This window comes from Cynoglossus semilaevis, chromosome 1, assembly GCF_000523025.1.
Source record: "Cynoglossus semilaevis isolate Cse_v1.0 chromosome 1, Cse_v1.0, whole genome shotgun sequence".
NCBI classification, from domain to species: domain Eukaryota; kingdom Metazoa; phylum Chordata; class Actinopteri; order Pleuronectiformes; family Cynoglossidae; genus Cynoglossus; species Cynoglossus semilaevis.
Genome location: NC_024307.1, coordinates 26,272,839 through 26,300,744, shown reverse-complemented (window position 1 = coordinate 26,300,744; position 27,906 = coordinate 26,272,839). Strand labels below are relative to the sequence as shown.

At 38.4% G+C, this 27,906-nt stretch overlaps 2 protein-coding genes across 4 annotated transcripts in view; one reads left to right on the top strand and one right to left on the bottom strand.

The window, feature by feature from the left end:
* The window catches only part of rbks (ribokinase), a 38,109-nt gene extending 24,610 nt beyond the window's left edge, over positions 1-13,499 (top strand). For all 3 annotated transcript variants that reach the window (XM_008322412.3, XM_025059766.1, XM_017036319.2), the window contains 4 exons: positions 818-909; positions 4,106-4,294; positions 12,908-13,087; positions 13,213-13,499. In XM_008322412.3, the coding sequence (XP_008320634.1) occupies positions 818-909; positions 4,106-4,294; positions 12,908-13,081 (455 nt within the window). In that variant the 3' untranslated portion in view covers positions 13,082-13,087; positions 13,213-13,499. The remainder of the gene's footprint in view (positions 1-817; positions 910-4,105; positions 4,295-12,907; positions 13,088-13,212) is intronic.
* Positions 13,286-15,455, bottom strand: mrpl33 (mitochondrial ribosomal protein L33). The gene is made up of 4 exons (XM_008322440.3): positions 15,317-15,455; positions 14,762-14,780; positions 14,548-14,654; positions 13,286-13,754 (listed from the first exon to the last, which is right to left on the bottom strand). The coding sequence occupies exons 1-4, from the start codon at positions 15,336-15,338 to the stop codon at positions 13,705-13,707; spliced, it is 198 nt and encodes a 65-aa protein (XP_008320662.1). The 5' UTR covers positions 15,339-15,455; the 3' UTR covers positions 13,286-13,704.
* Positions 15,456-27,906: the final 12,451 nt, after the last annotated feature.

Sequence of the window (27,906 nt, the reverse complement as noted above, 5' to 3'; positions counted from 1 at the left end):
AAAAAAATTATATGTATATACGTTTTGTTAAGCCCAACTTATATATAAATATAAATATACATATACAGTATATAAAATATTTATATATACATATACATGTATGTGTGGTAATTGTAAAAAAATATTTATATGTATATATGTTTGGTTAAGCCCAACTTGTTCCTCTATTTAGTGGTTCTTTATACACATACAAATAGAATTTAGTAAAAAATATATATTGGTACATGTGCTTGAAAACCTAGATATTGAGGGAGAAAAAAAAACAAACTACTTAGATTATCCATATACTGAAAAACTGTGTTTTGAACTGTATGCTTTTTTTTCTTAGAGTACACACACTTACATACGTAAAGTCACGGAACATCAGGCGTTCCATTGTAGTTGAGTGAGTTACAGGATGTGAGGCCTTTTATTATCCTGCAGTGTTATTTTCCAGGGAGTGCTAATCTAATGGTTTAAAGTCGGTCTTTTTATAGACACATATCCATTTGAGTTCAGCCTGTAGCAATCCCCAGCAGTTGCCCACAACTGCAGACCTTATTCCCACTGCAGCTTTAATTAAAGCATCGGCAGTGAATGACTTTGTCAGTGAATCTTAGCAAATGGAAAAGGAACATCACCAAGTTTACCAAAGTGCCACTGTGGAACCTGGAGATAATTAGATCTTTTTAAAAACCTGCTTCTGGCTGAGCGGGGTTTACTCCTCAGGACAATGACGTTATTATACAGTAAAGACGTTGGATATTCCATTGCACTGTTGCAAGGCTGTGTTTGTGGTTGAGTACAATTTAAATGATGTCCTTGTTTCTGTTTACAGTGAAAACGATCTTCAACCCTGCACCGGCTTTTCCTGACATTGACCCGGATTTCTTCAAAGTTTCTGATGTGTTTTGCTGCAATGAGACTGAGGTAATGAATCATGTACACGCATACATTTGTACACAGAATTAATGCATCTGCACCAACTCTGTCACATATTGACACTCAGACCAGCCCTAAACCACACAAACAAATATTTGATGGATTTTTGTGCTTAACTTGGAACCCGGCTCACTTATTTACTAAAGGTAAATCAGTCAGCTCTTACTTCTTAAGATATCATACATGGGCAGCTGTAGTTTGTGTGATGTGTTTTTAGTCAGTATACAATTATTTTTCTCTGTATTTTAATGACCATTTCTCACGCTGGTTCCTGGCCCTGCCACTTTAACCATATATAAACACATAACCACTGGTTCATTCCAGTTCTGTTTAATGTGTAACACCGACAACTGCACAACTATGTGCAGACATTAGTTGAGTGGCAATAACTCTGCTTCTGTGAAAGCAGGAGATTAGAGGTTTGACGTGCTGTTTACACACAGAGACGTGCACACATACACACCTTTTTTCGCAGCTGTTGAACCTAAGCCTCTTGGGTGATGACCCCACCAGCACATCAGTAACCTCCCTGTAGCCTTTAGCCATAGATGTAAACACTCTGGTATGAAGTGGGGGATAAGTATCTCTCCACCCTTTACAGTAAAAACTGCTGTCATGGAACCCTGCGTCTTGACTGTCAGGTGATGACAAACGACTGTCAGGGCAGGAGTATCTGGGAATTGTGGTGGGAAAAAAACAGTGCAGATGTGCCAGTTCACTGAGTCAGCACCCACCTCAGGGATAAGGTGGACGTGTTTTAGACTGAGAGCCAGTGTTTGATGTGGTAATACAGAGACAGACCAGGTGTGGGTACATGAAGAGTGGAGCTCTCACTCCCTTTGTCTGTTTTTCCTTCTTTCTCTCTCCTTCTGTTCGTCTCTCTTAAATACTGCTAATATGTATATTTAATAATACACATATACTATATATATTTATACTACATGTACTACATATGTATATTTATATTAAATAATAAATGTATTAAATAATGCTCACACAAGTGGTATGATTTTATTAAGTTGGGAAGCTAATTTTTTAAAATAATAATAATAATTCAAAATACAAATAAATAAAAAACAAATCTACAGCTCACATTAAATGCCTTTAAAACCATGTTTAACTGTGATTATTTTTAAAAAATGACATTCTTTGCATTATCTATTTTTGGTGAGGGTTTGCAAGTGAGTGTGCAATCGTGTGTAAGTGTGATTAAAGGATAAAGTGACGCAAGAGTCAATATTAAAAGCATACTGTAGTTGAACTCTGTCAGACTTGTGAAGACAGATGGAAATGGGTCGGCCCTGGTGTGAATCAGATCAGTAACAAAACGGGTCTTTCTGACATCACTGCAACCACATGAAGGCACCGTGGGTTATTTTTGAACTGTTTGGGGTCACTGTCTATTTTGACAGATCCCAGTGAAGGGGGTCAGACCCTCATTCACAGTGTTAGCCACAGTATGTCTTACCTTCTTCTACTACTTCACATTCATACGTCTTGACCCTGGGTGGCTACAGTGCGTGTGGTCTCACTGAACCGTGCTCAGGATGAGGGTGATATTGGACCTCCAGGACCATACGATACACTGGTAACTCCTTGAGCCCCGCATACAATGCTGAAGTGTTTAACAGTGGAGGGCTTATCTTTCATCATTGTTCCAGGCAGAACCCACAACAACATCAAAAAGGTGCATCTGGAGTGACTGGCACACCACTAACACTAATGCACACACTCCAGCCCAGTAGGTGGCAGTAGGTTTTCCCTTTTTTTTCAGATGGTGGTTGTGTGCATATTGTGCAATAAAGACATCAGAGCACCTTAAGGCGTCACCTTCATTCTAAATGTGTTGTTGACCCCAGCTGTTGTTAGTTATTACAGTCCTGGTACAAGCAAACTGTGGAGCCCAAAAAAGTTTAAAAATGTTAAATATATCAGCGTAGGGAGGATATTCATCTCTTTTTACAGTGTATAAATAACAATGCTTTGATGCAGACACAGTTTTGAGTGCTGTAAACCCGTATACATATGAACATGCAGTATCATATAGAGTGTGTGTGTTTGTGTGTACAGGCTCGAGGCTATGAAATGATTGTGATTTTAAAAACAGCTGAAGGTATTTAGATACTGTAGTTTCATGTTTAGCACTGGGCCCGTAGGTAATTGCTTAATTTATACTTTCCAGACCCTTTGTTTAATTTTGAAAAGGGTAAATGTTGAAGCATTGCATTTAAGGGTTGCATGTTTACCATAGTTTAGAGTCCTGGCTTTTTTGGCTGCTTATTTATTCAACCAGTCTCTCTCAGCTGCACTGGTTTTCCTCCATCTTTAATTTTGAGTCCCAACCCTTGACTACCAATGCTGCATAAGTAAATAATGTAGCGCTGTCATCTCATGTCAAATGAATTATAAAATGTTACAGATGGCAGTTGTGCCCTAAAGGTTCTCGGCAGATAAGCTGTAGACTGGTGCAGAGTGGTGTGGAATTAAAGGCTGGGTGAAGACGTTTGTAAGGAATGATTGTTTTTGCTTTTCATCAAATAAAAAAAAGATTGAAAAATGGATAAATAGTCACAGGGAAAAATGGAAAGTAATGAGAGTCTGCTGTATTGAAAAAAACTGTAATGAGAGTCTGCTGTATTGAAAAAACTAAATAAAAATAAAAGTAAACATAAATATATATGTGTGTATATGTACTGTATATATACATGTTTATATATATACATACACTATATGTGCGTATATATTTATGTGTATTTATATATATTTATATGTTAATAAAATTATAAAATAAAAAAATATATAGGGCATAATTTCATCTATATATGCTCTGAAATATATATAAAATGTATACATATCTATAGAAGAATCAGAAGGTCATTCCACAAATCCACAATAACATAATAATGACAGAAACACCATCTACTTACCTTGGCTATATGAATTCACCTTATAAGTAATTATATATTTATAGTATATANTATATATATATACAGTATTTATATGCTATATTTTTGCCATAATGTTTATTTTTTCTTTCAGTTATTATAAAATGTTTTTGTTGTAATAATGTGTTCCCGTTTTAGTTAAAAGGGAAAGTAAATATTTGAAGAAGGCTGTAGTAATGTCTGACAACAGCAGTAATCACAGGATATGACAGTGTTGCTGCTTCACTGTCTTCACACAGGCAGAGCTGCTGACTGGTTCCTCCGTCACCAATGTGGAGGAGGCACATGGAGCTGCTCAGGAGCTTCTGAAGCGCGGCTGCACCTCAGTCGTTATTACTTTAGGACCCCAAGGCTGTGTGGTGCATCAGGCCCAGCAGTCTGCCCCAAAACACGTACCAACTGCTGCCGTCCCAGCAGTGGACACTACGGTAAGCAGAACACACAACGCTGTCTCTGTGGAGGGGCTCATGTCATTCTTAGTCATTTTGGCTCCATTTATTTCATTGATTATAATTTCTCGCCGAACCCATGTCGAATATTAGCATTGTCCTGTGTATGCTAACAAAAAGCAACCAGTTAATCATTAGTAGTATATTAATTAGACGTCTAACTGGTTTTATTTTAACAATATTTCAGTTCATGTTAAACTGTTGGGGCTACAACAATACATTAAATATTAAATATTAGTAACTATTTGGGATAATTATAGAATTGTTATGTTGAGTGGTAAAACTTTAAAAAAATATTCAGATAATAAATTAATATAATTCAAATATTTAACATATGAAGCATTAGAAAAGTGTTCAGTTTTCTTTGTTGAGGCCATGCATTGAAGGTTGATATTAATCAGCCTGAGTTTTTTTTGGCTACATTTAGTAAAACATGTGCTTTTTATTGTAATGTCTGGACATTTTTTCTATTGTAGTGTTTCCGAGACATTTTAGTTGACACAGATATGTTCGCCTCACCATGACTCAGTTCCAGGGGGTTTTCTTCCCTGACCTTCCCCTGGAAATTCTATGGTGAAAGGCTGAAAATGAATGAATGCAATAATTATTAACTATTATTAATGAAATAATACATAATACATTCATTTTTTTACGATTATTAACTATTATTAATGAAATAATAATACATTCATTTTTTTACACACCATTTAAACAATTGTTAATTAATAATCTGTCAAGTCACTTTGCATAACGCACATTTACAAAACTAGTTAACTGACTGATGTTTATTATAACAGTAAAAAAAGAACAAAATGGGTTTTTCAAATATTACAAATAGTCAATAAGATCACACACTGAGCAAGCACTTGTTGGTGACAGTGGGTAGAAAAAAAACTCCCTTTAACAGAAAGAAATCTCCAGCAGATCCACACTCAGTGGTCAGCCATCTGCCCTGGCTGAGAGAGAGGAAAGGGGAACATGGGGGACACAGAAAATCAGCATTAAAATAAACAGTACTCACATGAGTGTAGACTTTTAAACCAGGCTGCTTATTTATATTTCTAAATCTAATATTTTAAACATTATTTTATTTTATATATTATTTAAATTTTTATACCAAACAAACCCTTTGTGGACTTTTTTATGTAGCAGTCCCTTCATGACCACCAAAACAAATGTGTTTTCTTTAAAGTTCCACTTTTAGACTCCAGTGTTTTCCTCTTTGTACTGTTTCCTCTCTTTTAAGATTGTCACTTCTATTTTTTCACCTTTCCCGTGTGATGAAGGTTTAGCTCTGGCTCATTTTTTCCATATCCTTTTTTTCCCCTTTAAGCTGAAACCTCTGTTGATAGTCTTGGTTATTGGGCAGAGGTTTCCAAACTTTTCCATGCCAAGGCCCCGCAAAGAACCAACAGACAATGCTACAAAATATGAAAAGAAACATCAACTTTTATTCACTTTTTGATAATTATTACATTTGTTTAGCATAAGAAAATAATTCACTAACATGTTTTAAGCACTGTATATTCCAAAAAAAATGTTGACAGATAAGAAAAGAACGAAAGCGATCAAAGGAGGCAAAAGGCTTCCCAATGCAGTTTAAATGGGTGTTGTCCAATTAGCGGTACACGTTAGCTTGAGGAGCAGAGCAGCTTGATAACAGGTGCAAACCGCCGGGTCTACAACGGTCATGTTGACGTCGTGTGTTCAGATACCTGGTCTGAAACTTCAGAATCCGACGATTACAGCAGTTTAGTTGTTGAATAGTGCAGGACAATAGTTATAAAAAAATAAAATAAAAATTTGATTTTTTTTTTTATCTTTTCCTCCAATTTTTCTTTGACATTTTTTCCAATCCTGGCTCAGTGAACCTTCCACTTCTTTAAAGCCCTTCTGGCTGTTGCTGAAGAGGAACGTCGTGAGCTGATTAGGGATGTGGTGACCACCAGCTGCTTCCCCTCCTGACTCTACTGTCTGAAGAAGTCCACGTTACTTGACTCATTTTTTTAGCAGCCGCTGTGATATGTTTTCAATGGAGGAACGGTTAGTTGGATGACTGTCTCAGCGGGTTCTGTAGGGCCCGTGTTCAGGCGACCACATGCGTCATGGCATGCTGTAAAGGTGTTAGTCACCTCTATGTTATCACCCAGTTATTACCCGGTTGTTGTCTAAAGGATTTTTTTGACTGAAATGTTCCCCCCGGGGGCTTTTTGTTGAGCTATATTCAAACAACAACAACAAACAAATGAAGCTGGCTCTGTCCAGTACAGTAAAACTTGAAGGGAAGCAGTGACAGGCGAGTACTTTTACATTTTTACTGTACACACAGAACAACTGAATGTACAGCATTTAAGTGAGCTTCAAACAAGTGTGAGCGCTGCGCTGGGATTCTGTGATGCAGAACCACTTTCATGTACACACACCAAGTAAAGTGCAGCAGTGGGACCAGACAACAAGGGTATGTTGTTATTATCTCCAGGCATTTCGAGAACAAAGGCCTTGGCCTTTTTGAACTGTGGGCAACCTGCTTTCATGCCCCCACATCTCTAAACAGGCAGACAAAACTTAGACTTACTCACCGTCTTCATGCTGCCTGCTTCCCAAAAGCACTCCGAAGAATTACCACAGCACCCCAGACGCCCCCCCTGTCTTTGCCATGACTCACCACTTGGGCCTGCATCAGTCAGCAGAAAAAATGTGGTTGGGTCTGCTGCATGTGCCACACACACATGTGCACACACACCAACACTCTTGTTCTTTGATGGGCCCATAAATCCGGCACATTTACCTCTTTTGGACGTCACACTGCCTCTTCCAGTAAGCCCCTGTTTTTATTTCTTACTGTAGCAAGTTGGGAGAAAAACATGTTGTCGTTGTAATCATTCATTTCTCTGGCATTCTAATAATAGATTGGGGCCTTAACCTTGTTGTAATTACTGTTGTTTATTCTTAATTACTGTATTTTATCTTTTTATTTTGCTTTAAAAAAAAACAAAACAAAAAGCAGTTCCTGGTCATGTCAGAGCAGGGACTTTCTGCTGTAACTCTGTTGATTCCACTTCTTTTTGATCATGATTTTCATTATTATTTTTAATTTTAAGTGATTATCTTAGCATTTATACAGCAGTTGAACCACTCTTATATTGACACGGTTTACCTTTCATCGATTGTTTATGTCAGGATTAGATTGAGCAATTGGTTACCAGCATGGCTGCTGAATCACTGAGACTCCTATGACTGTAGCGGTTTCATCATCTGATCCTCTTGCATCAACCCAAGTGACACATTTTTCAGTGGTACAGGCTGTGGAATGAAATGGACTGAGTCAGAGCTGTGAAGAACAAAGCAGCCATGGATCTCCCCCTGTTGCTCTCACTGCATCTGTTGATCTCACCCATCTTTTTTTTTTTTCTTAAATATATGCAGCTCTCTCCTGCTGAGACCAGTGCCCTGTTTGTTTTGTGTGGACAGCTGGATGCAGTACAGATAGAGTACTCACACAAACACACACACCTTTCCACCCCTGAAGGTCTTGGGTGGCCTTGCTTTCTGCCACCGTGTGGGGGATTGGAAACTTTATTGGTGTACAATCAAATATTTTCCAGGCATTAGCTGTGACCCAAGTGAGGGCCAACTGAATGAGTCCTTCCTGGAAGCCGGTATCTATGATGGTATTTCTCTACCTCTGCAGAGTACATAATGATAGCACAAAAAGGAAAAAGGAAAAAAAGGCCATTAATGGAGTGCACATGTGCCCAATTTTCTCTAAAAGTTTTTTAATGGAAAAAGGAAGCATCTTAACACTAGAACGGCCAGGATTTCAAAACTACTAGAAAGGCTGCAGGCGGTCATTCTGACCACTAGATTCTAAACTCAAAAATCGCTCATGAAATGTTCCCAAATGAAAGATTGACGGATTTGTTTTGTTATGATATCTTCAAAACAACAGCCATTGTGACCGATGTTGGCCAGAATAGGTAGAAATGATTAGATCGTCTTTGTCTAATACATAAACCATTTTGAATTTAGAAAAAACTCCGGTAGGGACAGGGATGTATTTTTGTATTTCACAAAGTTGTTACTTTTATAATTTTCAAAACGGTCAAAATGACCGCCTTGGCCATTTTAGTGTTAAAAGCACATTCTATGAAAATACCTCTGTTTAGATCTAACTTTGTTCATTTTTAGCCATCCACACACTTTTTCATTTCACATTTTCCAGACTTTAAGTCGCACCTCTTTTTATCCTTTGGCTGGGTTTGCGACTTATTTTCAGGTGCGACTTATATATTAAAATATGTAATCTGTTATTATCACACTGACAGCCACTAGAGGACACTCTAGTCTTGTGTACCAGAATCTTCTACTCCTGTAAGACGCACCTTTTTTTCATCCTTTGGCTGGTTCCACATTTAGTCCGAAAAATACGATATTTTATATTATTGCTCATGATCTGCCATTACAGCCTCTGTGATCTACCGGTAGATCGTGATCAAAATATTGGGCACCCCTGGTTTACCAGGAACGTGGAAGAGGCCAACGTGGCTGCAGTGCAAGCAGCCCGTTGTCTTTTCACTGATAGAAAGACATGCACTTTATATACGTTTGTGTTCCTTTTCTCCTCACAGTCTGTGTTTGTTGCATTCTCGCAGGCAGGTCGTTCCGTTGCGATCCACAAATATCACATGTCAATCAAAGTGCGTGGGCTGCTCAGCTGTCTTCGTCCTTGGCTGTTTATTCTCTGTGTTTTAGAGTTAATGTATGTATGCCTTTGTTTGTCAGTGCAGTGGAGGTCATTGTTGTTATGTACTGTATGTTAATATGCAGAGATTCTGTTCTTTTCAATCATATACCAGGATGCTGCTGACTGACAAAAGGTTGCATTCAGTGAAGTTAGGACCACGACGAGATCTTTCAGAACATAAATGAGTTTTCATTAGTTATTAGTCATGTCTAGTCTGGTCTAGCTCTCTGTCTACGGCTGCATGAGGTTGTGTCGACCAGATGCTACAATAAAAGGGAATGGAAAGAAACCGAGTGGAACCTGAGATTAGATTTTAATGGAAACAGCTAAAAATGTTCACTGTTCACTGAAAATGCAAAAGCAGGAATTGGAGGAGGGATTTTCAAGGTCTAGCAAATTTGGCAGAGATAAGAAATGAACAAAATCTGTTACTGTAGAACAGCGATGAGCAACTGGTGGCCCATGGGCCAAATCTGGCCCACCAGACTGTCCAATTTGGCCCGAGACTGGATTTCAAAATAAGCATCAAATAATAAGACAGAATTAGATTTTTACTTCATTTAATTTGTTTTTGGTCTTGTTTGTTATACTGTGTTGCAAATCCAAAGTAGTCACATTTTATTTGATCACTTGTACAGTTAGGGGAGATCGTCTACTAGCCTGCAAATGAAAACTGAACAAACAATCTCTAAAACAATGACATATGAAAAAAAAAACAACCTGCTGCAGCCTCTTAACCCTGGCCACAGTGAAGATTCATCAGCTTGTGTTTTTTAATCTCTCAATTCACCAAATTTCATACAACAACCAGGATGAATCTATACAACAACCATGTGCAACAACTCCATAACAGATACTGTTGTGTACAGTTTTTATACATGTACATCCACACACACAGACATATATATATATATATATGGTATATATATGGTGTATATATATATATATGGTATATATATATGGTATATATATACAGTATATATACTGTATATGAATGAATGAAGTAAACACTGAGCACCAAGCCAATAAAACTGACCACAAAGGTCAAGAGGCAGTGTGGAAGGACACAACCAGGTCACTGCACATTTGTGCCAAACACTTCTGCCACATGATTGACAGGCCTGTAGATTTAACCTTCACCAAACTGTATCGAGGGCAACGATGGGGAATGCTGAAGGGGGTGTGCACTTGTCAGCCTCGTTGAACCTCAACCACAACATCTAGTGTTGTTGTATATTTATCATAGTGAATGACATTGATGATGGGTGATCAGAACCCACCAAAATCCATCCCGCAACCAGATGTCAATAATGATTTGCAGTAAAGATTTACGACACAGTTGAAATGTGTTTTTCAATTGTGTCGTTTGTTCATACATTAATGATGCTCGTTTGCACTGCTGTATGATACAGTATTTAAACAATTCAACAAACGAACTATATATATATATATATATGTACTGTATATATATATATATATATATATATATATATATTGTTTAAAGAACACTGATGTACACAGATAGATGTTTAATGTACAGCAAGGATGTTCTAGTGACTATGTGTGTCGGAGGGTCAGAATGTTTTTAGGCAGACATCTTGGCAGACAGACACTGCAAATAATTTTTTGTCTAACATGATTATTTTATGTTTATTTTTGGAATCCAGTTCTGGGTTGGAATGGATGGTTCAATGGCCCAAGTTCAGCCCACGGGCCACCGGTTGATTATCATTATTCTAGAGCATTTTCTAAATATAGAAATAACACCACGTTAATTCCCCTCCATCTCCCACGACCTGTGAAATCTGTGTCGTCAGCTGTTACCCTCATCCACCCACTGCTGTTGTGAACTGGCTGATGGTCCAAACCACTGGAGTTGCTTCACTAAGGCCTAATTTGCAAACACTGGCTTTATTATAGCCATGCCCAACTACCAGACAGAAGACATAAACACACCACAGCTTTGAACATGGAAATTCACCAGCCCTGCAAAATGTCTCAGCTCTGATTTCCCTCTTTCCACCGTGGTCTCAACGTGCAGCCGTCACTGCCCCGGGGCTGAGGTGCAAAAAGTCCCCTTTGAAATCACAAGGCTGGGATTTTATTCTAAATTTTTTTATAAGTGTATATCTAGAGCTTACTTTTTATGTTTTCAATTTCTGCATATTAATTGGTGAAAGATACAAAGTGAACTACTCTGTAATACACTGCAGTCTGATTACTGTTCAACGTAAGATCGTCACTTTGAGATGATAGTCACAGGGGGAGGAAATGCAGCATTTGAAAACACTGCTGTGAGAGCGACAGCAGTGTGTAATTTTGTGCTGATCAAACTTTATTAATTTGTCCAGCATGTCCAGATATTGGCATATGTGTAGGTCAAAAGGTCGAATAAGATCAAATACAGTGAATTATTATTATTACTGTTATTATTATTACTATTATTTTTTCATTGTTGTTGTCATTATTTTCTTCTTACTTTTTTATTAAATTTGTGAACTTAAGTAAAATCTTTGTTTACTAAATGTTAGAACTTTGACAGCGGATCATGATTCAAATGATGTTAAGGATTATTAGCTTAGACTCATCTGATGTCCTCAGTAATAATTATCTGGTCCAGCAGAAGCACGAGCTGAAAATAGAAGTTGACTTTTTCTTTTTTCTTTTTCTTTTACTCCGTGTCACTGAATCATCCCTCAGAGCTCGACAGCTTTGGCCCAGATGCACGGCGTTGTGTTGAGGTTAAAGGTTGAGAGAAGATTTGGTCTCAAAGAGGAGCACAGACTGAACTGAACTGCTGGGAGAGCCTGAGTGATGAGTAATTTCGCAGGCTTGTGAGAACCGGTGTCGGCACGGCCATTTGCGGTTAAACATGAGCGTGTCACCACATACCACTGTGCCATTTCCCATCAGTGGAACCCCCCTCCTCCCCCTCCCTCCCTTTCTTGGTGTCCCATCCCAGTCGGCCCTTCCTCCAGGGCGTGGAAGCCACATTCCATCCCTATCAATAGATGAGCATGGGGAAAAATAAAAGGCAGATTTGCAAGAAAAAAAACAAAGCCTGTTGGTAGTTAGAGAGAGAATGAGGGTTTATGACTAAAGCATGCACTTCACGATGAACCAAATTTGAAAAGTATCATTCACTCTTTTGAGTTTGCCAAATAATATCAAGACATTTTAGTGTTTAAACATTTAGGAGATTTAATGGGGAGGGGGTGAACGTTGGTTGTTTGTTTTTTAAGAAAATTTGAAATAAAAACAGAGTACCTTTTTTTCCTTCTGAAAATAAGCCATTTTTTTCTTTGTTGCTTATAGACAAAATAAAAACAAATTTGGGAGCATGGGGTTATATTTTGAGGTTTTGAACACCAACTCATCATTTAGCATCATTTACTCTGCTTAACGTACCACATCACAGCCCCCTACGTACATAAAACAACTGTCATTTCAAAGATGCTGTGGACCAAACCTTGTATGTATAAATCATGTGATAATGTGTTATTAGATTATTTACAGATGTCTCTTTGAGAGCTGACTGAGAACTAGGGCAGATGCTCAGTACGTACTATTGTGACAGCTGGCAAAAGCCATAGCACCACCTACTGTTCACAGTTAGTTTCATTTCAATTTGAACCTGAAGTCATGACCTACATTTAAACTCAGATGGTTTCATTTTTAGACCAGAAATACAACTTTGAAAGCTTTGAGAAGAATGGTGATTTTACATAGATGTTTTTTTTAATTTTTATTCTGGTTAAGACAGATGCAGTGATCGTCTTCTGATGCCCAGCTGTACTGAACTGTAGAGGGTGTTAATTAAAAACACTGACACCGTTGTTTCTTTACAGGGTGCTGGAGACAGCTTCATTGGAGCACTGGCATTTTACATGACTCACTATCCAACATTACCTCTGGAAGAGATGGCCCAAAGAGCCAATCAGGTGGCAGCAGTAAGCGTGCAGGCCATAGGAACACAGACGTCGTTTCCCTTTAAACAAGACTTACCAGCTGCACTGTTCTGAAAACTGGATCCACTGAAACTGAACAAATGGGACCAGTCACCAAGTCACAAATCAGACAAAAGACGATGCTGCTTCTTATAACAACTGACTTTAATTGATTTACCTCAATCATCATTTACAAATAGTGAAAGGATCCACTGAAACTGAACAAATGGGACCAACTGTACGTGCTCAAGTCACAAATCAGACAAAAGACGACGCTGCTTCTTATAACAACTGACTTTAATTGATTTACCTCAATCATCATTTACAAATAGTGAAAGGGCCTGGCTGTGTTCAGTTGTCTTACAGAACGTCACTGAATGAACTCATGGTTCAACTTGAACTTCACAATAATATTTTCCTACAACCACAGGGAAAAAAACATTTGTTGGTAAAACTCAGTGACACATTTCTGAATAAATGTAATGAAAATCTTTATGGTTTGATGACTTATTTTTGGAAAGTGGCGACAATAAATAGTTTGCTGAAACTCAGCCAATGTCTCTATCAAACTCAAGTCTTCTAGTCCAGCGCTGAGATAGAATTCTGGTGTGCACCAAGCGGCCCATCACAGATGTTGACTGTGGTCCACTTCAACAAAAATAGTTTTGAAGCCAACGAGTTTGTTGACCATGGCTGAGTTAAATGGATCTGACCTTCCTCTTCTCCAAAAACAGGACGTGTTTATTCACTGCAGGGACAAGAGAAGACATGAAGAGACATCCACACAACTGTCTTTGTGGAGTCAGACGTTCCATCCAAAGTAACTGTTACTGAACCTTTCCGACGTTATGGATTCATTTGGTGCAAAAGATTAAAACAGACAAACAGATCACCATTTTGAGCAGTAAATAAATTGAGATTAAGTTTAGAAATCATTTGATGTCAATGGGGGATGACTTGATCCGATACTCAGGATCAGTTTCGGTCCAATATTGACCAAAATTTCAGGATCGAACATCAAGAAAAACAACCTGTCCGATCCGATACCTCAGCCAGAATGCTCAACTTAACTTTGCAGGACATGCTGTAAACAGAGACACTATCGCCTCAGCAACAGCATCCCATGGTAAAAAACAAGATATCAGTATTGGTGTAGGACATGAAAATATGGTATCCAGACATCCCTTATGTGTTTGATCTTAATAAGTCAAATAATTGATCAGTCAAGTCCAAGACGAGCTGAACCTATGCACCTGAGAAGATAATATGTTCTTACAATGGTTATATTTTCTTCGTGCGTGGCAAGAACATTATTACACATCATTGACTTCAATTAGGAGCCTTATACTATTTGGAATATCAAACAAAAGAAATGTGCACTAACAAATAATTTTTAAAACTGTTTTTTTAATTATCTCTCACATGGAATAACACAAGGAATAAATGAAAAAAATAATGAAAATATAAAAAATAATGATAGAGGATAAAGACAGTAGCATTAGAACCATTCCGGGGGGATAGGCTGATGGATGTGTACCTACCAAGTGGGTCATGTTTGCGCAGCACCAGTTTCTCTCTGAGTCGGTTCCTCTTAGTGTTGAAGCTGTAACCTGTTCCTGCAGCACTCATCATCTGCACCAGGATGGTCCTGACAGGAGGAAAACAGCATTAATGATAAATGTAGTAGTGTACATGCTTTGAATGTTATGATCCTTGATAGGAATTTTAAATTGAATTCAGACAACTTTTACTTACTTTGACTTTGCCTTGGCCACTGGGACATGAAAGGAAAGATCACACATGTTGAAGACAACTCATCTTATTAGGCATTATCAGCATTGACCAACTAGACCTCTACGCATACTTAAGTAAGCACATTAGTGGAACATTCATGTTCAATAGCCATGTGTCAGTATAGGATACTTAGATTTGAGTCTCCAAAGGAATATTTAAATGTCATTAATATTTAAATTTTTGAAAACTGATTTAATTGCTCTGTTATTTATTAGGGTAAATATTCAGTTTAAAGCTGCAGACTATTTTAAATCAAGAAGACATGTTTGCAGACCTAACGCAAATACACTGTAAACCTTTACATTCAGATATTGACGTTACTGAGAATAAATATCTGAAAACGCTTAAAACTTAAGCGTTTCCTAACACAACATCTCTAGCGATCACTAGAGTAAATAATGAAGTATTGCCATGAACGACTACGACTGATTGAATAGAAACTGCTACGATTACCCATTTCGTAGAACCATTCGTTATCAACACAGAAGTATCATTTTCACACAGTAATATACTCACGATTAATTGAGGTTAGAAACATTTTTGTAGACTCTAAATTTCTAGCTTTTCTGATCAGTTTTCGGACTGTAAGTCACATTGAGGGCTACGACATCCGCTCTAACAACAACTTCCGGGTCCCCTTAAAGGCGCAGTTTTGATTTTCTTCACTACGGAAAGTCACCGTGTATTGCGCATTCTTTGGATTTTTTTTAAGTTAACAAAAAAGATAAAAATGTATTGTTTTGATAGGAGAATACATTTTATATTTGATTGTATTCCATGACAGTATTCGGGAGTTCCATAGCAGTATTCATGTACAGTAACAGTCTTTTCTCCTAAAATTCAATTAGAAAGTCTCAAAGTTTACAGCTTATATCGTTCTTCTATTTCCCCTCCTCGACTTGTTCCATATATTTGTGTTCATAAATGTACTACTGTGATCAACTAATGCATATAATCCTGTGTTGGTAGAGACTCAGATTTCATTAATGTGCTGTAAGGGGAAGAATAAAGAGCCTGGAATCTCCCTCAAACTCTGCCAGTGCCTGTCTCTTCAAGGCAGATGAATAACTCAGATTCTCATAAAAAGCCAATGTGGAATTCCCCTCCAACGAGACTGCAGTGGAATATGGGCGCTAAAGAATGTAGCCACACGTCCTTTTGCTGAGCTTCTGAATTACATATACAAGCACAGCAGCCCAGTAGACCAGGGTTGTTGTTTTTTTTTCACACTTTTTGTCAAAAAGTCCAAATGAAGACATTTATTTATGTTCAAGAGACACATTTTTGTTTGGCTAATGCAGGGGTTCCCAAACAACATTAGCTTCTGGTCAGGGACCCTCTATTTACAAACCCACAGACAATGTTGCAAAATAGGAAAATATACCTTTAGAATGTTTTTTTTTTTACTTTCATTTACTAAGTAATTTTTTATTATTATTATTACTGTTGAAACTGTCACACGAGGTGCCTTCAGGTACCATTCGAAACTTGGGAATGCAACGATTATGGTAGTTTACATGTTGTACAGTACAGGACAATGGTTATGAAAAAAAATATATTTAATTGATTAATTAATTTCCTGCGGCCCCTAATGGTCTGGATGTCCTTTCTTTGACCGAGGCAAAGGACTATGTCTGTCCTTTACCTGTGAATGTCAGATAGAGAGCCACTTGTGGCTGATGGCACCTTAACTTTTCTCATGCCCCATTTGATTGCAAGCAAACCTCAGTGAATGTGTTCTCTTCTCAAATGCTACTGCTCAATGTGCGAACTAGCCTGAATGTAGAAGCTTCTTCAAGAAATATCATTGTTTACATTGTGTTGACCAGAATAGTGGAGACTTTTTTTTACATACATGGACCAATTTTGTCCAGTCTGGGTTTTTAAACTAGACAAATAGTATATTGTTGTGTTGCCATTTTTGTTTATTTTAGAAGAGTAAAATAAACATGTTTTATTATTATTATTATTTTAACATATGCTTTAAAAGCAGAGAAGTAGCATTAAAAAATAATTTTGATTTTCCAAATAATTGACCATTCGGGTCGGCGCTGAAACATTAAGCTCAAGCTACCTGTTGGAACCCAAGCTCAAGTGCCAAATTTCCCATCGGGTGTTGAATTGATGAAAAAGCAGGCAGGCAGTGGGGTGTAAATGAAAGTGGAGAGCAGGTGAGATAGGGTGAAGTGGTGGGAGAAGAAAAGAATATCTAACGTCAGGAGTGGCAGTGAATAGTGTTGAGTGGGTGGTGGAAGAGGAGAAGGAGGAGGAGGAGGAGGAAACAAGCTGGATCTAATGGCCTCAGCCTTCTTTTAATTCCAGAAAAATCCCTGAGTGACGCAGGCAGTGCCACACATACATCTAGTCGGGAGCTGCCTGCCTGGTTACAGGGCTGCTCGGCCTGTCCAATTACATTCACGCTCCTTTCCAACGTTAAAACAGGATTTTCCTCCACTTCCTGTTTCATTCTCTGTGAGACCAATGAGACTTTGATAATAGCTACGTTTCCTAACCTCCTTTCATTTATATAATCAATGTACCCTTACTGTAAGTTAATGGTGTTCCTTAAAATATACAAGAATGAGCTATAAAGGCAACAACAGGCAGTTATTCACCACCGCTCCATGGCAGGTTTTGTTCTTCCCACTGATCTGATATACTGTTGTTTTGAGTAGTTAATTCTGGTGCAGCATTAAACAGCAGTGATGACCCAGACAAAGAGATGAAACAAATAAAAAATTTTAGTTTTTGTTTCATGGTCATGTTGTTGTCTCCCATAAATTTATTAAGAAAGTTTTTGAACAAGAACTAGTTGGGAAAAAAATCTGGACAAACTAGTTACAGACTGGACCTCTAAAATAATACTCATAAAACCATGTATTTTTTAATAAAGTACAGATAAACATATGGTTCAGTGTTTCAATCACCAGACCTCACCTGTTTGGTACTTGACGTGCATGTAATTACTCGATCAAATGTACAAGATTGATCTTGATTAACTCAGCATCTCCCAAACTGCTGACGTCAAAGCAAACTGTAGATAAACACACATGGCAATTTGTAGGTGTGTGATTTTGTGGACTTCCATTATGGCTGCCCACCCACGGCTTTACTTCCTTTGCAGCACTGAGCCAAAAAAAAAACATCCTCAAATGTCCCCACAAGAATCACTCAGGATGCTGTTATTCCTCCTCTTCACAGTCCTTTCAGTGCCAGCGTGGCCGTGTCCTTCTACATCAGCATTTGGAGGCCTGAGTGTCGTAATACAACTGTGTATAATCTGTGGGGAGAAAAGAGTTCTTCTCTCCTATGGTGAATATTTCACTTTCACTGTGTCCCAGATTTGACAGCTGATGTAGATAGAAAATGCAATCTGTTGTTGACACTGGGCTGCGAAATCTCATTTTATCATTAACATTGGAATGTAAAACTCCCCAACCTCTCTTTTTTTTTTTTTTTTTTGCAAGCAGTGTCTTTACTACGGAGCGATATCTTAAACACTGCACATTAACAGTACCAGGGAAGAGTGGCAAAGTAGTCTTCATTGTCTTACCACTTGCGTAAATGACTGGATTGTGTCAGCTGTGACGTCGTGCACTAATGTGCATCAGGTTGCTATGGTTACCATAATTTGGTTATGAATGAAGACCCCAAAATTGGCTTTTCTCTTCTGCCACACTCTGTATGATGATATTGGAGTTTATGATCTCGGAATTCTTTGACAACAAAAATATTTGGAGAATAAAATTAGTGATTTGTTTTAAGTTGTATTGTTTTAAAGTGGTGTTTGTAGGTGCTTATTACAAATGAAACACATTTACATCCACATCCACATTCAGTGTGTGGAAACAAATTTGACTGCAGTGCAGAATTGGTACTTCCTGCTTGTCTATATCCAGCAGAAGCCTAAATATAAAACTGCACAATGAGTACACAATAGCCTGGTACTTCACACAGTTCTGCTGATGACCATGCCGTTGTTAGGAGTAATGTTATAAAACAGGCAGCCCTCCTCCCATCTGTTCCCTCTTCTCTGTCTATATTTCTCTGTGTTCCATGACGCAAAGCCTGAGTGGGAGTGGACAAACCTTCTGCTCCCTGAGAGGACTGAGTGGGCTGCCGCCATCCGCTGTGTACGCACCAGAGATGGAGGCTGTGATGAAGGTAGATGTTAAATGAGAAGGAGAGGAGGCAGTTTAACGGCAGTGAATTAAAACCTGAGAGATGGTTGAAAAAACAAACAAACAAACAAACAAAAGAAGTAGAGGGGATGGAAGAAGGCACCAAACAGAGGAGCGTGTTGCACAAATTATAGAATGGTGGGCTGGTGCTAATGAAAATGGAGATGTGGATGAGTGAGAAAATGGGAAACGTGAAAATGAAGCAGATGGGAGAGTGAGACAAGAAGAATAAAAGCCCACAAAAGTTGAGCCGAGGAAAGGGAACGGATAAGACTGCCAGGGTTTCAGAATGAAAACGTTGACCTTTCAATTCCATTTAGATGACAGTGAGTGTCACAGGAGTAATGAATGTTATAAAAATGAGTGTGAAAATGTTGCATAACATTCTCATAGACATCTGTCTAATAACTAGCAGTGCCAGCTAAGTAACTTAGCCTATACCTTCCCATTTTCTGTAGTAAATTAGCACCAACTAGAGAAATAAGACGTTCTCAATGAGCAGGTGTTGCTGCAGATACAGACTCTCTTTATGGATCAATCTCTTTAACTCCCAGCCACTGAGTCAGTTAGACTGAAAAATGAAGGCCAATCAGCTCAGGGCAAGCACCAGGTCCAGGACATGGAACCATTGTCTGAGGCCCCTTAAAAGCCACACAGGCAAAACCTCTAACCACTCCAAAGACCCACCAATCTCAAGCCCCCTCTTCAGTACAGGATGTGGCTGAAACCACACCACCCCTGTACGTCCCCCAGACCTCTGGTCTCCCACTGATCACACAGTCCACAGCCTCTGTCCTGTATAATGTATTCAATATAACACAATACAATCTTTCAGATGAGATTAGTTTGGTTTGGTTTGGTTCGTATTAGATTAGATTAGATTAGATTAGATTAGATTAGATTAGATTAGATTAGATTAGATTAGATTAGATTAGATTAGATTAGATTAGATTAGATTAGATTAGATTAGATTAGATTAGATTAGATTAGATTAGATTAGATTAGATTAGATTAGATTAGATTAGATTAGATTAGATTAGATTAGATTAGATTAGATTAGATTAGATTAGATTAGATTAGATTAGATTAGATTAGATTAGATTAGATTAGATTAGATTAGATTAGATTAGATTAGATTAGATTAGATTAGATTAGATTAGATTAGATTAGATTAGATTAGATTAGATTAGATTAGATTAGATTAGATTAGATTAGATTAGATTAGATTAGATTAGATTAGATTAGATTAATAATAATAATAATAATAATAATAATAATAATAATAATAATAATAATAATAAAAATAATAATAATAATAATAATAAAGAAAATGGCATCCACATTAACTAAATAATCAGCAGTGTTAAATGCAGTGCGAGGTTTGTTTTTGTCTGCCACATCTGCAGACACAAAGAGAGAAGACTCTCAGCAGGCAGACGTTATTTTAGGAAGCACCTATAGGACGAGGCACATGATGAAGATGCAGGCGACATCGTGTCACACAGATGATAACAACAATATAATATATTCACAATATAATATAATATGGTATATTTGCAGCTTATTGAAGACTAATTACATGTATTAAAGAGTTGCAGTACATGACAGTATCGATCAGCTTCTTTCAAAGTACATCAACACTGATGGAAGTGCTCTCCTCCCACACATGGGGACTGCAGCCCCTCACACCCACCTGAACGGCCTGTAATCAAATATAATCTCCTGCTAATCAGAGAGATGTGGGTAAAATACATACACAGGAACCACATTTGACTTTCTAGAGTTTTAACTACACAAAAAGCAAAATAATGTTTACAAATACTGCAGTTTTACATCCTGGGGGACGGGGGATGTATGTAGTAAGTTACTCTAAAAATTCCTGGTGACGAGAACCACTTACATTTCGAGTCTCATCAGCAGAGCTGGGACTCTTCTTTTGTCTATTTTGATTTTGATTTTGTTTTATTATTTTGTGTCTCTCCTTCAGGGTCCCCCACTAACTAACCTGCTGTGTTCTCTGCTCTGGTGATTACCTGCTCATTCTTAACGGTGTCTTGTTATCTTCCTGCCTTGTGTCCTCCCTGTTCTCCGTGCCAGTGCGTCTCTGTTCCCCTTTGACAAGCGTACCAGAGTCTGACCTCTGTGATCTCCTCCTTATCCTTGTGTTTTCTGTACTCTTCATCTTGGAACACAGACTATGTTTGTATCTACTCCTGATGGTCTGGTCTGATAACTGCCAGTAAAGCTGTCCAAAAATTTGAGTCTCCAAGTTGACATGTCCCCAACATGTCAGAGGACTGGTGATTAGTCCAGAACCATGTATGAATTTCTGTCACTGAAAGACACACATCATGACTGAAGACGCCCTGAAGCAGAGACAAAGAACATTAACACATTAAAGTAACACAGTGTTTGTCAACCTAGGGGTCGTGGCCCCATGTTGCCTGGAATTCAAATGGGGTTGCCTGAAATATCTAATAATTGGTCAAATATATTTTTTATAATTGTGATTAAGAACTATACTCTCAAAATTAAAATTAAAATTAAAATTAAAATTAAAATTAAAATTAAAATTAAAATTAAAATTAAAATTAAAATTAAAATTAAAATTAAAATTAAAATTAAAATTAAAATTAAAATTAAAATTAAAATTAAAATTAAAATTAAAATTAAAATTAAAATTAAAATTAAAATTAAAATTAAAATTAAAATTAAAATTAAAATTAAAATTAAAATTAAAATTAAAATTAAAATTAAAATTAAAATTGTGAGATGGCGCATCATGATTGACAGCTGCGATCTCTCTAGGGTCGCCAGAAATTTCTGACGTCAAAATGAGGTCACAGGCCAAAAAATGTTGAGAACCACTGCTGTAGAATTCAGGGTTTTTTGGTCTACAAAGTCATTTTACAGATGAGTAATTAAATGTTTGGTTGATGAAGGAATGTTTGATTAAATAGCTGTACATGTGTCATGTGTTGACATGTCCACATAAACACCTGTTAGTCATGGACAGGGCGACTGGTCTGGTCCGTGTGACTCCTGTCTCCTGCTGCTGCTTATCTTTAGTAACAACCAGTGGCTATTTTACCATCTGGCTATATCGAGCTCTGAGGTACCAAGTAACACCTTCTGTTTCCAGGCTTCCGGTCGCTAGGCAACCTCAGCAAATTATGGTGACTGACAAGAAAGAGAGGAAGTAGCACCCCAGGGCTCCACTCCTCCTCTTCTCTAATTACCATGGCCAGAGCCAGGCCAGCTCCATCCTTTATCGTAGCATAGCAAGGCAGTGATGAGAGGTGCTGGAGCATGCTGCGTTCCCCACTGCTCTCATTAAATCGACTCTAGTTCCTGTTTCATGGAAATACAGTTGTTGGGAGAGTAGGACCCAGTGACTGCCCTAAAACACTCTACTGCCCCCTGCTGTTGTCTGCCTTTTGGCTATTTAGCACCTGGAGCCGTTGTATATAAACAGTTGTTTTAGCTGGCCGGATTACAAGGTGAATTGTTATATTTTTGTTGACGTTTTGTTTTCAATGTGCCTTGAAGTTTATTATTCCTAATTCCTCTTTGTGTCAATGTTTGTTTGGCACGTGTAGAGGTGGGTCCTCAGTTTATGACGACCTCAACTATCGTGTTTCACTGTTACGTCAACAATCCTGCATATAAATGTATTAAGAAAGTCTCATTACCTCGATCCGACAACGACGACAGCTCTGTTTACATTCACCGGTGGTCACCATAGTTTTTTAGTTCTGTTTTCCAAAATATTCTGTGATATAATATCTGATTGTATGCTAGCGACTTGAACGAAAACTCAAGTTACGTCACCATTAGGAACTGAACCATGACGGTACAAATGGAATGCTGGTAGAAACTGAAACTGAAGTCAATCCAGAACAGGCTTTTCTCCTGACCAGGAGATACACAGTTCCTAGGAGGAGCATGGTCAGAATTCCAAGGAGGTGGGAAATCCCCACAGTGTAGTCACTGGAGAGCCGTGGGAGCAGGAAGTAGAACTCATTATGCTTTGATGACTTTGGGCTTGTTGTGGGGGCTCCACAGAAGATGGTGTGGTGGAGGCAGACCAGGTTTTTTAGTGAGACCTTCAGGCAGTCCGGGCTTTGCCATGGAAATTAGACAAAGGTGGGCAGGGTCGACAACACCTGTTACAGTAAATCAGGCTGCTGGAATCTGTTACATATACAGAGGGTCCTGGGTTTACGATGTCCTCGACCTACAGCGTTTTGTGGTTACGTTGCCATCTCCCATCATTTTGACGTCATTGTTAATAATTTGTTTGCACGGCAACTCAATGGCGAGTGGATCTGATTTAAATACATCATAGCGCGGCGTTACTGTATATGTGAAGGACATTGGATTGTGCTACATTTACTTTCATTTGTTTGTGTTGTTTTTGCCCTTCATTTTGGCTCCCAGGTGTCAGTCAGACTCTTCTGTCCTAGATTATGATGTCACCACTGTGTTAGGGTAGGTGGGTGACATAAGTACAGATGTACAGTATGTGAGTTCTGACTTACGGCGGAAATTGAGTTCCATCGCACCATGAGAACAGAATTCCGATGTATGTCGACGACCCCCTGTCCTTGACCTATTCAACCACAAAATACCCTCTTACTCAGCTGTGGTCAGACAGTTGGAGATGTAAACACACACACCCATAGCGATTTTGCCATTTCATTTTGCAACTGGACGGAGGTCATATACAACAACCTTTGGAGATGGGAACAAATGTGCGCACATGATTTAATTACACAGTGTCACAGACATTTTCCAGATTTGGTTTGGCTGTATTGTTTGTCCTGCAGTGATGTCATGTGTTAAGAATAGCTATGATTTTATTGCAGAGGTCTGACATGTGGTCAACTGCTGTCAAACCTGCAGTCAAGTTTATTTCTGTTATTTTCCACTGGAGTCAGCAGAAATATCAATCTTTGAAAGTCAGCGTCTAAAAAAACTGACTTCATATTTTCACATGACAAATTTAGCTAACCACCTACTATTTTTAAACTGAGCAACATTTGTGACACATGCTTTTACTGTTTTTCGCAATAAATCGACCTTTTTGAAAGTGCAGTTTTAAATAAATACTCTCTATACTCTCTCTATCGAATCTCTTAACTTAATTAGGTAAATATTTCTAGATAGTGATCTAGTCAGCACAGTAATCACAGTGCATGGTGAATGATAATAATGATTTGACAGTTTTATCTGTCCCATTTTGTATCCACGCTAAAATAACTAATAATGTCTAATTTTTTTTTTCTAAATTCAATTTTATCAAAGTGGCACTTTGGTCCAGAGTCAATGTCTCTGTCATTGGTGTGTAACCCCAGGGTTCACCTCCTGGGCAAGATTGAATCCCGGTTAGGGTGGTTGGTACCTTCCAGTGGTCTCACCACCTGCAGGAAGGTTCAGGGGGGGTTGGTGCGGTGCAGTGTGATTTAGAGACTGCTGCCCCCGCGACCCGGTAACGAATAAGCGGATGAAAATGGATGGATGGATGGATTTTACCCAAATGTTTACATCATTTTTCAAAAATCTGACACCCTTATCCAAAATACACAATTATCCTACTAAAAAAAACCTTAAAGCCTTTGCTATTTAAACCTATATTGACTTTTACTTATGTGGACAATTCTTCTGTGCCCCAGTCTAGCACTTGTTCTATCCGTCTATGCGAGCTACCATGGGCAGTGTGTGTGTGCTGACGTGTACTGTAAATTGCTCCTGTAAAACACTGCAAGAGAGAAACAAAGAGAAAAAAATAGTTATGTAAGAAAAGCTCAGTTCTTTGTTAAAAATAAAAAAATCAAGAGATTAAAAAAAAATAGCCGCCTCCGAGACTAAAAGTAACCTCTCCATCACAGATGGCCCCCACGCTTTCCTCCAGTAGGTCAGTGGGTGAGGGAGGAATAAAAGGGGATCGGATGTGAGAGGCTGTTGCTATCTGCCGCTATCCCAGTGAGAGTGTGGGCGACGTAGGCGGCAGGAAAGAGGAAGACAAGGACTACCAAGGCCAAGTGGCTTCTACAGCATGTGTTGCTAAAAACAGACAGAGCGATGCTGAGAAGTCAGCCGGTTGATTTGTCATCAACTATTTAAGCAATGTTAAACAGCTGCCAAAGGAGATGTTGACATCACAGCCGTGAGAACACGTCAGCTTTTTCATCCCAGATATTTCCATCTGCAGTCATCACAATGATGAAAGCCATTTCCTGAATATGACATAAAACCATATTTGGACAAAAGTGGTTAATAATTGTTATTAGAACGCCATATAAAGGTGATGTCAGGTATTGATTTTCCCATCCCTCTTCTCTTGTATTCTCTTTTGGTTTGTAAATCAACACCTGTGTGGATATTGTGCTACAGAGACAAAGATGAACTTGTGCATCATTTTATAGACCAACAATTTATCAGGTTTTCAGTATTGAAAAAAGGATATTTATGATCTTAGATTTGACCAAGTTACTGAAAAATAAATAAAATATTAAAAAATTAATTAGATAATGAATTTAGTCCAAAATTGTTCATATTATAATTTAAATTGTTCCTTCATGGTTGCATAATAAGGTCGAAAGGACATGCGTAAGTGTTTGGTTTCAAAAGAAGGAAAGTTGTGCCCTCTTGTGGCTGAAACGGTTACAACTCAAAAAGAAGTCTGGGAGAGAATATGCTCTTAAATGGGTTCAGTGTTTAGTGTTATATTTTGTTATTGATTTTTTCTCTCTCCTTTAATTCGTGTAGGTGACTATTTTATTGGCTGTTTTAGTTGTAGTAATATTATTTTCTTGTTTGACAGAAGAACATTTCTGCTGAGGCGCCATCTGACTATAGTTACGTCAACAGGTGTTTCTATCGGAGAAGTTTTCGAAAATTCTCCTTATAATCCTCATACCATATTTATTTCGGTTTAGTGACGTCACATAGATGCAGCAAAACAGACAATAGAAAAAAAATGTAAACAGCAGCGGCGCGTGACGTCAGACGTTGAAAAGGTCACCACGCGCTTTGAAAATCCACAGGTGGATGAAAATATGCCTTAATTGCGAGTGGACCCGGTCCAGATGAACTCTGATGAAAAGGTGAAGGACTTTTGGATTTTTATTCCCTGACGTCGGCGTTTTGTCTCCATTTATTTACTTTAGCGAAATAGCTTCGACTTCGAAAACGTTTTATTTCGTTTTTGCTAATTAAAATGGCTGACCGGCGCCAGAATGTGTTTGCTTATTGAACCGTATTTTACAATTTTAGTGTAGAAAGTACAGCTTCAGTATCTTCTACAGTACCATATTTAAAGAAACGGTTTACGTTGTGTTAAATTTGTCTTCAACCTTGTTTGAAATGAACAGATACGCTGGGATTTCTGCGCACGGAGGCCAGATCGAAGTTCTCAACGTCAGGCTGTGAACTACTCAAAATAAAAGACGAGGTAAGAAATCTGTGGAGTCAAACTCGGGTTTTTTGTTTAACAAGAAAATTATGGATATGGGCAGAAAAGTAAAATGATTTGACGAATGTGCTCGCAGCAAAACTTCGGCAGTTAACATCGCTCTTCTCTGACTTTGGTTTCTATTCCAGATTGATCATCCTGAAGATCTTCAACACAGTAAGGAACATCGTTGTTCTTTCATTCTGTGGGGCGGCTGTTCCCCAGCTGTGGTTTGAGGCCGCTGTGCCTGGCTGTACGTGTGTTTGTGTGTGAAACATGGCAGTACAAACAAAATGTAAATGGCCACATCTCTTGTCCTTGTTTCCATTCTGGTTTTCTTGTCTTGAGTTAATAGGCTGTAGAATATGGGTTCTGGAGCAGGAGCCATAAACAGGTTAGCCAATCAGGGGAGTCTCACAGGTGGCTGGCTCTCTGCTCATGGTTGTTGTGACTCTGGTCCCTTTCTGATGGTGTGGATGTGGAACTGCTGAGCATGTAGGTAAATGTTGGCTCTGGCTCTGGTTTCTGACCGTGGTGGTTCAGTATTTGTAGTTAATGGAATGTCTGCAGTGTGATGGGGTGTTGGAATGACTAGAGTGGTTTTAGGCTCAGCAGTTTGTAGTCATTGAGTGTGAATGATCTGGCTCAAAATGTGCAGTAACAATTATTACTTTTTAGGTCCTGTCGACAAAGGGTGAGTCCAAAACATTTTTCTTTCCTTCTCCGGATGGCTATCCTGTCAGCCTCCATCTGTCCCTGTCCTTAGTCAGAAATAAAGATGACATATTAATAATTATGCATTAGCACTGGTATTTCTCTAATGAAGCTAAATTTATTTATTGAGATATGGCTGAACAATGGTGCGTACTATCTGTACATCTAATTTAACAAAAAAGTTAAATCTATGTGGACAAGTTTAAAAACAAAAAAACAGGGGGGGTTGCCTGGCTGCCATGCCATAACCACTTTTCTTTCAGCTTTTCTCCTGGAGAAAGACGATCAGCCTGAGGAAGCGGTAGTAAATTGTGATTAGTTGCGCGGTTAAAAAGTGATACAAGGTAAGTGACACTAGGTCTGTTCTTTCCCAGCCGCCGTGCTGATCTTACGCTCTAACATGGCTTCCTGCCATGACCTTTTTTCCAGCTGCCGTGCTGATCTTTAGTTCTATCCTGTCAATCTTTATAAAAAAATCTTGCGTCTAAAATGGCTAGTTGTCGGTCAGTGTTAAGTACACAATAATAGCCCCTGTTCAGCCTAAAATATGTAAAACTAAAATGTTATACACCAAATATATTTTACAAAGAGTAGCAGTAGAATTTCTCCAGTGTGTACTTTCATATCTATGTGTGTGTGTGGGACCAGATGTTGAACCAGGGCTGAACTGACATGTTGTTTCTCACCTCCTGAAGATAAGGTTAGCTTAATTTGAACTGTGAGGATGCCTTGTTTTAGCTGCTGTGTCAAGGCTG

What these genes read in the sequence shown, in the direction of transcription:
- mrpl33 (XM_008322440.3), bottom strand. Translation starts at nt 15,338, where the DNA reads ATGTTTCTAACCTCAATTAATC. An exon ending in GCGCAAACATGACCCACTTG is followed by an intron (nt 13,755 to 14,547) that starts GTAGGTACACAT and finishes TTGTCCCTGCAG; the next exon opens with TGAATAAACACGTCCTGTTT.